This window comes from Zalophus californianus, chromosome 13 (genome assembly GCF_009762305.2).
Source record: "Zalophus californianus isolate mZalCal1 chromosome 13, mZalCal1.pri.v2, whole genome shotgun sequence".
Taxonomy (NCBI): Eukaryota; Metazoa; Chordata; class Mammalia; order Carnivora; family Otariidae; genus Zalophus; species Zalophus californianus.
This window is the reverse complement of record NC_045607.1, coordinates 26,903,715-26,917,836: the sequence shown is the minus strand read 5'-3', so window position 1 is coordinate 26,917,836 and position 14,122 is coordinate 26,903,715. Positions and strand designations below refer to the sequence as shown.

The following is a 14,122-nucleotide window of genomic DNA, read 5'->3' as shown; positions in this document are numbered from 1 at the left end:
ATTTATTTATTTATTTATTTGAGAAAGGAGAGAGAGAACGCAGGGGAGGTGCAGAGGGAGAGGAATAAGCAGACTCTGCATGGAGTGTGGAGCCTGATGCAGGGCTCAGTACCACAGCCCTGAGATCATATCCTGAGCTGAAACACCCAACCGACTGGGCCACCCTGGCGGCCTGGCCCAGTTTACATTATTAAAGCTAATAGTTTATTTAGAAATTAAAATACGTCATGAAAGTTTTTGAGGATGCTGAGTGCTCAGAGCAGTAAAAATGAAGGAAAGAAAAAAAAAGAAAGGTTCTTCAACAGATGGCTTCTTATAACCACAGATTTTAGTTTGGGATTTAATTTTTAAAAAATATTTTTGGTAAAGCACTGTAAGTCTAATCTTAAGAAATAAAATCCACTCTTACAAAGATCATACGAGAGTCACTAATTTTTTCCAAACTTAAGTTTTTAAAAAGTTTTCTTGTTTCTTTTCTTTTTTATTTTTAGGGTGGTATCGGCAATGCAACATTATTCCTTATAGTAAAGATGTTGACCTAGGAATTTTTATACAAGATTATAAATCTGATATTATTTCAGCATTTCAGGATGTAGGACTTCCACTCAAACACAAATTTGGGAAGGTCAGTAGTAAAAATCTGCTTTACTTCATAAGTACCATGTCTCAAAAGTAAAGTTTATATTAAACAACTCAGATGGTTAAGAATGTTACATGTGTATCACTCAGTATTGGCCAGGCTGAGCTTAGCAGAAGCTTGTTATGTGACTTTTGCACTATTTAAGGAAACTAGAAAATCTGGCTTTCTTTTGACAATGAGAAGGAGAAAAGTATCTTGAACTAATGCAGGTGAATTTATTGCCATTATGTTAGATAACAATATAACGTAATTAGTATACCATGTAATGTAAAATTAATACAATTATTAAGAATCTCACCTACCCTACCTGAAATTATATTGTTTCTCGTAAGTCACTTAATTTCATATTCACTTAGGCATCCTGTCATTATCAACATGAAACGGTCCTTTGGTGGCTAAGGGTTAGAAATACAGAATCATTTCAAATAGTACTTGAATTTCTTATTTATTTCACATGTTCTGGGTCATAGCAATTTTCTGAGTTCAACTAGGAAGGTCATCATGACTTAAATGAAATCTCCTTTTAGACAATTTGATTTCTATGCCTTAAGCCCATAATTCCTTGCAAACATCTTATTCTTTTATTTTTCCCCCCAAACAACATCTTACTCTTTTTTTCTTTAAATTGTTTATTGTTATGTTAATCACCATACATCACATCATTAGTTTTTGATGTAGTGTGCCATGATTCATTGTTTGTGCATAACACCCAGTGCTCCACGCAGAACACACCCTCTTTAATACCCATCACCAGGCTAACACATCCCCCCCCCCCCCCCTCTAGAACCTTCAGTTTGTTTTTCAGAGATCATTATCTCTCATGGTTCGTCTCCCCCTCCGATTTACTCCCTTTCATTCTTCCCCTATCTTCTTTTTTTTTTTTCTTAACATATATTGCATTATTTGTTTCAGAGGTACAGATCTGTGATTCAACAGTCTTGCACAATTCACAGCACTCACCATAGCACATACCCTCCCCAATGTCTATCACCCAGCCACCCCGTCCCTTCCACCCCCCACCACTCCAGCAACCCTCAGTTTGTTTCCTGAGATTAAGAATTCCTCGTATCAGTGAGGTCATATGATACATGTCTTTCTCTGATTGACTTATTTCACTCAGCATAACGGTCTCCAGTTCCATCCATGTCGTTGCAAATGGCAAGATCTCATTCCTTTTGATGGCTGCATAATATTCCATTGTGTATATATACCACATCTTCTTTATCCATTCATCTGTCGATGGACATCTTGGCTCTTTCCACAGTTTGGCTATTGTGGACATTGCTGCTATAAACATTGGGATGCACGTACCCTTTCGGATCCCGACATTTGTATCTTTGGGGTAAATACCCAGTAGTGCAATCGCTGGATCGTATGGTAGCTCTATTTTCAACTGTTTGAGGAACCTCCATACTGTTTTCCAGAGGGGTTGCACCAGCTTGCATTCCCACCAACAGTGTAGGAGGGTTCCCCTTTCTCCGCATCCCTGCCAACATCTGTCGTTTCCTGACTTGTTAATTTTAGCCATTCTGACTGGTGTGAGGTGGACAACATCTTACTCTTAATTTGATTGTTCCCAGGACGGTGTTGTCCTGGAAAGTTAGTAAAAGTATGTTTAGTCACTGAAAAATTTCTTTATCGTAATTATTCTAGTTTATAAAAAATATTTAATAAAATATTTTCCAGAGGTCAGAGTCAAAGCAGTAGAACTCTAGGCATGCAAATGTTTACTCTACACTCACTTTCTGACTGGCACTGCACTCTGCACCTGGGACACAAAGATGAATAAGTTACAGTACTTATCTTTGAGGAGTTAACTGTCGAACTGGGGAAAAAAAACACGTAGTAATTATGTGATTAGTGCTATAACAAGACAGAGGCACCAGGTCTAATGGGAACATAATTATTTGTAGATTAAGTTTCTTTAGGCAAATGCTCTCAGAATTCTTTGTATCTTTAACTTTTATTTTTTCTTTTTTCATATACATAATATAATTTATGGTATATAGATGGGTTTCTATGATGCCACATTTATTTAAGTACTTATTATTGATTGAGATGAGAGACTTATTTCCTAATAGTTTTTCTTGATTATTAAAGGGAATCACTTTTCTTTGGTTCCTTTCCTTCTTTAGTCAGAAAAGGGCCCAGGAACAGAATGTTCTGCAGACTGGTAATTGAGCTACTGTAAATCATTTACTCTGAGTTTTCATTAATTATCAGAAGCAACATTATTTTATATGCATTTAAAAAAGAAATCAAATCTTGGCATGCTATTGATAAATCCCAACTTAAGAGATGTTCCAGCTTGAAAAAATATATTAGAATCAGTATTCTTTCTCTATAAAACAAAATCTTTTTTTTTAAAGAAAATATATTTCCTTCATTTCAGTCTGTGATGGTTTTCGTCTTCCTCCTAGGTAGAGGACAGCTTGGAACTATCTTTCCAAGGAAAAGATGATATAAAACTCGACATTTTTTTCTTCTATGAAGAGACTGACCATATGTGGAATGGAGGCACTCAGGCCAAAACGGGAAAAAAATTTAAGTATGAATCAGATAAGTACTTATAAAAGGGGCTAGAGAAATAATTTCAGAAGGTAGAAATAGGAAGTAACTGAAAATGAAAAACAAACAAAAGACTGTCACAGCTTCACTCTTAGCTAACTTCCTCAGTTTACCCATAAAGCCGAATTGTGTTTGGAAAGTATGGACTACTTATAAGGACAGTGTAAGAGGAAGTGCCCATGGGACTTCAGTCCAAAGAGTCATTATGATTAGAAGCCCTTGAGTCATTGGAAAGGGAAAACCAAAACAAGGAACACAAAAACCGAGCCCAGAACCTTAGCCAAAATACGGATTAGCTGTTAGAGTTATAGGAGCTTGTTAATTTGATGGAAATGGATAAGGGTCAGTAAGAAGGAGATAGGGTGAAGTGAAGATTAAGTGAGGACACTGGAACTGAACTGTTCTGAGGCCACAAATGCTCCGCAACCTCAGAAATTAGCCTTTTAACAATGACTGAGGGCTGATCCTTAAGGCATACTCATTGAGCTTAACAGCTACCATATTTTGTCAAATGTAAGATGATATGGATTGTAAGATGCACCATTATTTTATGTGCTACTCAGAAAGGAAAAATACTGCCAATTATAATTCTAAGACACATGATTCACAGATGGAAAAATTTGGGTGGGGGGAAATGTCTCGGAACTGATGGAGTGCAGTATGTTAGATTGACATTTTTAACATTTTTTTTAATGCTGCTACAGTAAAACTCTGTGATGAGAAAAGACAAAAATGACATTAGAGTAACAGTGCTCTCCTTTATGAAGCAGTTGACCTATTCTCAATTCTGAGAGAGAAAGAGAAGGAGAGGCAAATGAATGGGAATGAGAACCCAAAGAGCATGGGCTTTGGAGTCAAGGCAGACCTGGGGAACCTTAGCTGCACCCTAACCTATTTGTGGCCTTTAGCTTTTCTCTGAACATTAATCTCCTAGTCTATTGAGTTTGGGTAGCGCTACTATGCATTTGACTGTTAGGAACATTTTGCATGTGTTAACACATCTAATCGTCAAAACAATCTTAGGAGACAGGTAATCTGTGAGGTGCTGAGAATGTAAATAGTTTGGTCAAGACCACACAGCAAGTAATGAAAGGACTCAGACAGCAGCCTGTCCTTTAACCACTACTCCCCACTGTCTCCCTGATACACCTGACGATATGAGGCACCTGACATAATGCTTAGCACTCATTATCAGTAAATGATGGTTATCATTGTTACTGTTATGATTACTAAAGTGATTATTATCATTACTGTCATTATTATGGTAGTTATGTGACCAGAAGCTTAAATTTGCCTCACTAACTAGCTGAGATTGGAGCTTCTATCATAAATTTGAGCCATTGGGCAGAGTGGGGAGAATTCTGTGACACAGAAGAGAAATGCCATATGCAGACTGGTTTCTCCTGGGTACACTGACACACCCTCTTGGTATTGCTGAATCTTTATTTGAAGGCAAGGAGTCTTCATGTAAGGTAAATTCTGGAGGTTTGAGAGTATTCCAAACCTTTTTCTCAAAGTCATAAAGTAGCCCCAAACTGACATTGACCCCAGAGGATATTCTTGAAACTTTTATTTAATATAAAAAATTATTTTGCTTTAGGACAACAACACATTCATGCTGGGTAAGCTCTGAATATAAGACAGAAATGAATAAGTTAATGAGTATATAATTGACATTTTCACTGTGACTAGGTGAATGGGGATAAGTGTTTAGGACATTCAGCTATAATTTGTTTATTCAGATATAATAAACTGAATTTGGGACGGGCGCCTGGGTGGCTCAGTTGGTTAAGCGACTGCCTTCGGCTCGGGTCATGATCCTGGAGTCCCGGGATCGAGTCCCACATTGGGCTCCCTGCTCAGCGGGGAGTCTGCTTCTCCCTCTGACCCTCTTCCCTCTCGTGCTCTCTATCTCTCATTCTCTGTCTCTCAAATAAATAAATAAAATCTTTAAAAAAAAAAAACTGAATTTGGTGGTGCCTGGGTGGCTCAGTTGGTTGAGTGTCCAACTCTTGGTTTCAGCTCAGGTCATGAGATGGAGTCCTGTGTCAGGCTCCGTACTTGGCATGGAGTCTGCTTGGGATTCTCTGTCCCACTCCCTCTTCCCCTCCCTCTTGTGCTCGCTCTCTCTCACTCTCTAAAATACATAAACCTTTAAAAAAACCCCACAAAAAAAGCTGAATTTAATGTATAATTTAGAGGCTTCTTTAAAAACTGTAAGATAGTGTAGCACAGAAATTAAAGGGATGGAGCCAGTCTACTTGCTTTTGAACCCCAGCTTTATACTTTACCAGCTATTTTACCTTGGGCAAGTTATTTAACCTCTCTGTGCCTAAGTCTCCTCAAGTGTAAAATGGGAATAATAATAGAAATTGCTACATAGAATGGCTTTAAGGATTATGTGAGTTAATACAAAAAAGGGTTTCGAAGAGAATTAAAGATGTCCTGAGTGCGAAGTAATTATTAGCTGCTATTACTACTACTGTACTAGTAGGACAGGGGTAAAGAAAACGATCTCTCTTCATAGTCTTATGAGAAAATTACAGATTAGGTACATATATCATCAGCTCGGTATTAAACTGCCAAATCTATTCTTAGAGGAGTCATATGAGGATGTCACCTTGTTTTCTAAGAAAGATACTTTCTAGAGCCAGTATTGTAATTCTTTTATTCTTAAATTTCCTTCTAAGACTTGAATTTCTTTCTTCTCACTGACATGATCTGAAACCTACGAACTTCAAAAGAATGGTTCATTTCTAACCACTACATTTCTGCATAGAAAGAGCTTCTTTCATTCTGCTTTAACTGCTCTTTATGGTAGCAGTGTTTGGGAAGTGTGAAGTGTTCTAATTATTTAACAAGAGAAATGAGCAGTGATGGAACTGTCTGGACAGATGGTGTGAGTCCCAGATTTTCTATCTTGTTACTGTGACCTTAAAAGGCAGAGAAAAGAACAGGGGATGGCTGTGTAGAGTAGTTTCTTTGGAAGATTCCCCCGGCCATATGCCATTTTCATTCTTTTAGGCACTATTTACTTGAAGGAAATAAAGTATTTTCACCACTACTGTTCCTAGACGGGGGAAAAAAAACCTATTGAAGCTAGTCTAAAGGTCTTTTTATCTGTATAGTATATTACTTTGTATTCATGTATAGCTTATTCTGAGAAAAGCTTAATAATATAGATGCTTACCATTTGGGGGAGAAAAAGGCTGAAGAGGAACTCAGGAAGGAAGAAAAAAGTTCCCCCTTTTGCAACTTTACTCTGCATGTCTGCAGAATGATGTTTTCGGTCCTCAGATGTAATAATAATATTGGCGGCAATAATAAAAACAGCTATGAGGGTATCAGCTGGTTATCTGGCACATGATCGGTACTTTACGTTTGTTATCTCAGTCCTCACATTATGCCTGTGGGTTAGGGGTTCTCACTCCCACTTAGGAGAAAACTAATGCTCAGAGAAGCGAGGTAACTTGCTCATTAATGGCAGGACCACGATTTAACTCCAGAGCTGTTGGACTCTTCAGCCTAAGTGCTTATTTCTAAGACTTAATAGGTTGAATGAGTTAATACCTGAAATGCATTTAAAACAGTAGGTGGCACATAGGAAGTGCTCTGTGAACGTTAACTACTGCTGCTACTATCATTACAGTGTTATTACTACTATTACTGCTACCGTGTTACTCTGACACAAAGCATGGTACCTTCAACACAGTGGTAAATTGGATTAGGTACTCCAGTGGGCTCTGAATTTTTAATTTTTTTTTTTTTTAGATTTTATTTATTTATTTGAGAGAGAGAGAGAGAATGAGATAGAAAGCACGAGTGGGAAGAGGGTCAGAGGGAGAAGCAGACTCCCTGCTGAGCAGGGAGCCCGAAGTGGGACTCGGTCCTGGGACTCCAGGATCATGACCCGAGCCGAAGGCAGTCGCTTAACCAACTGAGCCACCCAGGCGCCCCTGGGCTCTGAATTTTTTATACTTATTTTTCTTCTCCAGAGTCCCAGTCACTAGTAATAAAAAGTGAACTGTGCCACCAGGATGTGATGTTTTATTCCATAACGTCACAGTTGCTACAGATGGCTGCCCAGGTTTCTTGGGGTTATTTCTTTCCGTTCCATCTGAATCAGTTGACGTAAGTAGAGGCCAGAAGTTGGAGAGGCAATAATAAAAATTAACTTTGAATATTTGCTATGTGCCAGGCACTATGCCAAGCTTTTGTATGCATCTCATTTAATCTTCACAAGCTTATGAGGGAGATCTTAATCTTGTCACCTTCATTATATAGATGTGGAAATTAAGGCAGCGCTAAGACTCAGACATGGGGCCATATCACTTTAGAGCCTGGATTCTTAGATAATACACAATGTTAGTGTCACCATGATCAATATTGATAATATTCCTTCTATGAAAATAGCCCTTCTACTCAGTGATATTATCAGGGTAATACAGCTACCTCTCTAACCTCTAATAGGAAATATGCTACCCCCTGGGCTACTAGTGGTTCCTTATATCTTCTGATATCTGTAGTTTCTGCTTATTGTACAGATCTTCAGAAAATTTGGATTTGTTCTCTTTGGGACTCCTGTCCAGGTGTGCCTCCTATATAATGTAATGTTTCATTTCTGCAGAGCTTATTTACTAACCCTGTATGCTAAGGATTCTCACATGAACATACTTAGGTTCTGCTCTCAAAGTTCTCATAATGAGGACCATGAAACAGATTATTAAAGTACTTTATCAGTAGTATAGTAATTGAAGTATGTGTTGTATATAATTGAGATACCAAATCAAAGTCTGTCTAGAAGCAACAGCAAGGAAGTGTGGCTTAAAAATAAGAGAAGTTTGTTAGGTAGACTTGGTAGGAATATGGAGAAGGGCTTGATAATATTTTTGCTTAACTATTTTTCTCTTTAGACTGTTCCTAATTTTTTTCTTATTAAAAATTCCGTGAGCATCTTTTTTACATAAAGTAAAAGCCTTGTTAGGGAGTTTCTTTGACTAGATTCCCAGAAATGGAATTATTATTGTTTGTGCTGTTTAAGAAGTAGAAAGGGTAAGTGGGCAATGTTCTAATACCAGTAAAGTCCAAGATTTTATTCCTCAGTCTCTACTTTTTCCTTTGACTCCTTAGGACTCTTTAAAGTTACAGGGGCTTCCTCAATTCTTTTTTCTGTTTTAGGGTCTAAGCCAAGATACCACATTGCATTTAGATACCCAGTCTTTTGCAACTTCATTTGAGACCAAGATTTTAATCACTAAGTAGTACCAAGTTATACATCATCACATGTCCCAGTTCTGCCCATTCAAGGGCATTGAGTTGTCTTTTTTTGATGTTGCTCCTCAGTACCTTTAACTGGAAATAATCTCCCCTTCCTCTGAATTCCCATAGGTTTTTTCCTCATGCCTTATTTGGGGACTTCTGCTGATTTGTCTGTCGTTTCTGAGTGATAGATAGAATCAGGCCTGGCAAATCTGTTGGGACTGAGTGAGACCTGAGCCCTACATGAAACCAAAATCAGCTCTTAAGTGTATTTGTTTTGTTAAAATGATAGGGTGATGCCAGATTGATGTCTTGATCCAGCCTACCACCTTTGGAGAATCAAAACCATAAGGTCAAGCCACCCAGTTTTTCAGTCATTCTGCTTTACCAGAAGCTAAAGATGAGAGTTCATTGTTGAATCCCCACTCATAGGTTCTCTCAGCTTCATAGATTGATAGCAGGCTACCGTGGTTTTAGCTCTCAAAAATACACTTGCCTTTTTTTTTTTAATTTTTTTATTGTTATGTTAATCACCATATATTACATAATTTGTTTTGGTGTACTGTTCCATGATTCATTGTTTGTTCATAACACCCAGTGCTCCATGCAGAACGTGCCCTCCTCAATACCCATCACCAGGCTAACCCATCCCCCCACCCTCCTCCCCTCCAGAAACCTCAGTTTGTTTTTCAGAGTCCATCATCTCTCCTGGTTCGTCTCCCCCTCTGACTTACTCCCCTTCATTCTTCCTCTCCTGCTATCTTCTTCTTTTTCTTTTTTCTTAACATATGTTGCGTTATTTGTTTCAGAAGTACAGATCTGTGATTCAACAGTCTTACACAATTCACAGCGTTCACCGTAGCACATATCTTCCCCAATGTCCATCACCCAGCCACCCCATCCCTCCCACCCCCGACCACTCCAGCAACCCTCAGTTTGTTCCTGAGATTAAGAATTCCTCATATCAGTGAGGTCATATGATACATGTCTTTCTCTGATTGACTTATTTCACTCAGCATAACACCCTCCAGTTCCATCCACGTTGTTGCAAATGGCAAGATCTCATTCCTTTTGATGGCTGCATAATATTCCATTAATACACTTGCCTTTTTAGTACTTATAGCTGTGAAGGTAAAAAGGCAAATTTGGATTATTTCTTTAAATTAGTATATTTAAAACATTGGCTTTTCTGAAAATGATCTCACATTTCCTACTCTGTTTATGCCTTCATATCTTACAACAGATATATTGTCTTAGGTTTCCTTAATTGTATCTCCAAACCTCTAGTGAGTAGCAGGTACAAATTATATCAATGAGGGAAGAATTTTTTTTAAAAATATTTTATTTATTTATTTGAGAGAGAGAGAGAATGAGAGATAGGAAGCACAAGAGGGAAGAGGGTCAGAGGGAGAAGCAGACTCCCTGCTGAGCAGGGAGCCCGATGCGGGACTTGATCCCGGGACTCCAGGATCATGACCTGAGCCGAAGGCAGTCGCTTAACCAACTGAGCCACCCAGGTGCCCGAGGGAAGAATTTTGAATGCATTTTGTGTGCATTTTGTATGACAATTGTATACAACGTACAGAAGTGGGAGTTATTTATATAGTTAGCTTTGCTTATTTGTTTCTTTAAGAGAAGATTACCTCAAGGGGTACCTGGCTGCCAAAGTCAGTAGAGGATGCGACTCTTGATCTTGGGGTTGTAATTTTGAGCCCCACATTGGGTGTAGATATTACTTAAAATAAAAAAAAAAAATCTTTAAAAGAAAATTACCTGAGAATGAGTAAGTGGCAGACCTTCCATTTATGTGAAGTAAATTATGTTTTTTAAGACTGCCATACGTCTTGTTGTTTGTAATTCTATAAAGTGTTTTATAAGGTAGTAGTCTAAGAGAAATAAAAACATATTTTTGCTAAAAGAGTTGACATGAATGTTCATAGCATTCTTATTCATGGTAACAATGGAAACAGCCCAACTGAAATGAACTACTGATACATGCAATAACATAGAAGAATCTCCAAAATATTATGCTCAGTGGAGGAAGTCAGATAGGAAGAGTACATACTATAGAACTGCATGTATTTGAAATTGTAGAGCAGGCAAAACCAATGAAGGATGTAGTAAGGTCAGTGATTGCTAGGGGCCAGGGTGGATCTACTGCATGACTTGCTGAAGAGCACAGGGACCTTTGGGAAGCAGGGTGGTAGAAGTAGTCTGTGTTTAATTGTGGTGTTTACACAGGTATATGTGTTTGTCAAAACTTAAAATGGGTGCCCTTTGTTACATGTAAATTACTTCTCAAAAAAGTGTATTTAGAAAAAAGTTTATTTACAAGTTTAAAAAAATTATGGGGGCACCTGGGTGCCTCAGTCAGTTAAGCGTCGACTCTTGATTTCATCTCAGGTCATGATCCTCAGGATCGTGGGATTGAGCCCCACTTCGGGCTCAGCACTCGGCATGGGTTCTGCTTGTCTCTCTTTTCCTGCCCCCCCCCATTCGTGTGCACTCTCTCTCTAAAATAAATAAATAAAATCTTTAAAAAAATTATGACTTAGAAAACTAATGTGAAGAGAAAAGAGCCCAAGATTACTTACTGAAATAGAGGGATAACTGGGACCAGAGTGATGAAGTTGATCACGGCAGGCGTGATTGCAATGGCAAGCTTTGAGCCTTTTGCATCTGATTGGACAAATTAGGTAATCTGAGTTCAAAATAAAACAAGCTTTTTCTATTTAGTATAAACTTTGAAATCATAATTTAATCTCTTTTTAAAATTATCTATTATATCCAAAGAGAAATACTATTAAAATTGTCTGAGAGAAAGCAAGCACAGCTGAGTCTAATTGGTTGTTGATGAACTATAGATCTAATTTTTGGAAGTTATGCAGTAGAAATAAAAATGTCCTGGGGCTTTGTTTCTGGCATTAAAGAAGAGTTTTGTGCATGCTTTAATGGGTAGTTTTTGATACAGTCATTATGCAGGTGCATTCAGGTGTTACATGATAACAACCACCTATACAAGCTTTAATTTGTCTACTCATTGATAATATAAATTTGTTCTTGTTTCTCCTGTGGTACAGATAATCAGTATTTCTGTCCTATGGAGCTTGCATAGCATAGTTTAAAAGTCGGTAGGATAGATGGAATCACTCAATTTACACTGGAAATCAGTGAGAAAATGAGTTCAGCGGGTAGAATTTTATTTTATCAAACATGTATGTGCTGTGTATATTGCTTATATGTTAGAAGTTTGGGATGCGAGTGGAGTATGGGATCAATAAAGATCTCAGAGATTATATTCTAGTTTAGGCTCTGAGAAGTATATTAGCCATTCCACTATTACCCTTTTTGCTTCTGTGTTATCTGTGGTAGAATTGTGAGGGGCTTAGTGGAAGAGATAATTTAAAAAATGCTAGTCAGCATGCTGTAACCTTGGTTCTCAAGAATGGATTGCAATTCTTAGAAAATTGGGCAAAATTGATGGTGAGGACTTAATGACTTAATGTGCACAGTAATTCCTCACTTTGCCACATTCCCTTTGGCTCAACACAAATCCCTGATGAATGTCTAAAAGACATAGCTGATCAACATCACTAATTATCAGGGAAATGCGAATCGAAACCACAGTGGGATCTCACCTTAGGCCTGTCAGAATTCAAAAACATAAGAAATAACAAGCATTTGCAAGGAGAAAAAGGAATGCTCATACATTGTTGGTGGGAATTTAAATTGGTTTAGCCACTGTAGAAAACAGTATGGAGCTTCCTCAAAAAATTAAAAATAGAAATATCATATCCATTAATTCCACTATTGAGTACTTACCCAAAGAAAACAAGAACACTAGTTTGAAAAGATATACGCACCCCTGTTTATTTCAGCATTATTTACGATTGCCAAGATATGGAAGCAAACTAAGTGTCCATCAATAGACAAATGTCTAAGGAAGATGTGAAGTGTATACAGACACACACACACACACACACACACACACACACGAGAATATTATACGGCCATGAATATGGATGAGCTCTTGCCATTTGAGAAAACATGAATGGACCTAGAGAGTATTATACCAAGTGAAATAAGTCAGACTGAGAAGGACAAATACCATATGATTTCATGCACAAGTGAAATCTAAAACAAACTAAACTAAATGAATGAACAAGCAGAAAGCAGAATTAGACCTATAAATACAGAGAACAAACTGATGGTTGCCAGAGAAGAGGGGAATAGGGAGTTGGGCAAAATGGGTGAAGGGGAGTGGGGCATACAGGCTTCCGGTTATGGAATGAGTAAGTCACGGGAATAAAAGGCACAGCATAAGGAATATAGTCAGTAATATTGTAATACCAGTGTATTGGGACAGATGGCAGCTACACTTGTGATGAACATGGCATAATGTATAAACTTGTCTAATCACTGTGTTGTACACCTGAAACTTATGTGACATTGTGTGTCACCTATACTCAAATAAATATAAAAAATAGATATAAAAGCAAATAAAATATATAGCTGAGCTAAAAGAAAATGGAGTGAATGATGAAAAAGCAGTATTTAAACAGAATTCCCAAATTAAAGACAGATGAGCAGGATAAATAATAAATCCTCATCTAGATACTTCTTAAGGAAACTGTAATGTCAAAAACAAAAAATTTGGGGCGTCCAGGTGGCTCAGCCGGTTAAGCGTCATGACCTTCAGCTCCGGTCATGATCCCAGGGTGCTGGGATCGAGCCCCACATCGGGCTCCCTGCTCAGTGGGGAGCCTGCTTCTCCATCTCCTCCACTTGTGCTTTCTCTCACTATCTGCTTGTGCTCTCTCTCTCTATCTCCGTTGCTATCTTGGTCTCTCTCAAATAAATAAATACAATCTTTAAAAAAAATTTTTTTTTTCAGGCTACCAGACAAAATAGATTGTTCACAAAGGAGCAGCAAATATACCTCTTTAACAATAGAGGCCAGGAGATAATGGAAGTTATAGCATCTTTCAAAAGCTGAAGAGAAATAACTAAGTTATGTGCAGTTAGAACTAACATTCAAGAGGGAGGTCAAGATAAAGACATTTACATGTATAAAAAGACTAAGAAAGTTCACGTCTCAGAGATCCACGCTTAAAGATCTATTTAAGGACGCAGAAGGAAAACAATATATATGAAATAATGGTGAACAAAAAAGTGGGTAAACTATGTCAGTAAATTTGTGAGCCATTGTCTGGAAAAAAATAAAATGACAATGTGTTAAAAAGAAAAGTCAAAAAAGGAAAATTCTTGATGATAATAAGTTGAGGAGGAGGTGATTTGTCAGTGTTGAAGGAGTGAAGTATATTTAAGTTCTGTGTAGTAGGAAGAGGGTCGAGATTCTGCATACATTCAGTTTTTATTAGAAACTCTTAGAGTGAAGTGTATAGGTTAAAAAATGAACAGTAGCTATTACAAACGGTAACTACTACTAGGTAGAAATATTATTTAAAACTTCCAAATATGGGTGCCTGGCTGGCTCATTTGGTAGAACGTGTGACTATTGATCTCAGGGTTGTAAGTTCAAGCCCCATGTTGGGTGTAGAAATTATTTTATTTAAAAAAAATAAAATCATTAAAAAAATAACTTCCAATTAAGCAGAACAAATGAGAATTTATAAACCTTTATCAATTAAATGA

The 14,122-nt window shown here is 37.6% G+C and overlaps 1 protein-coding gene across 10 annotated transcripts in view; it reads left to right on the top strand.

The window, feature by feature from the left end:
• FKTN (fukutin) overlaps positions 1–14,122 on the top strand; it is an 88,763-nt gene that overhangs the window by 39,654 nt on the left and 34,987 nt on the right. For 9 of the 10 annotated variants that reach the window (XM_027616562.1, XM_027616554.1, XM_027616552.2 and 6 more), the window contains 2 exons: positions 492–625; positions 3,061–3,188. In XM_027616562.1, the coding sequence (XP_027472363.1) occupies positions 492–625; positions 3,061–3,188 (262 nt within the window). The remainder of the gene's footprint in view (positions 1–491; positions 626–3,060; positions 3,189–14,122) is intronic. The other variant, XM_027616560.2, reaches the window with a different exon arrangement.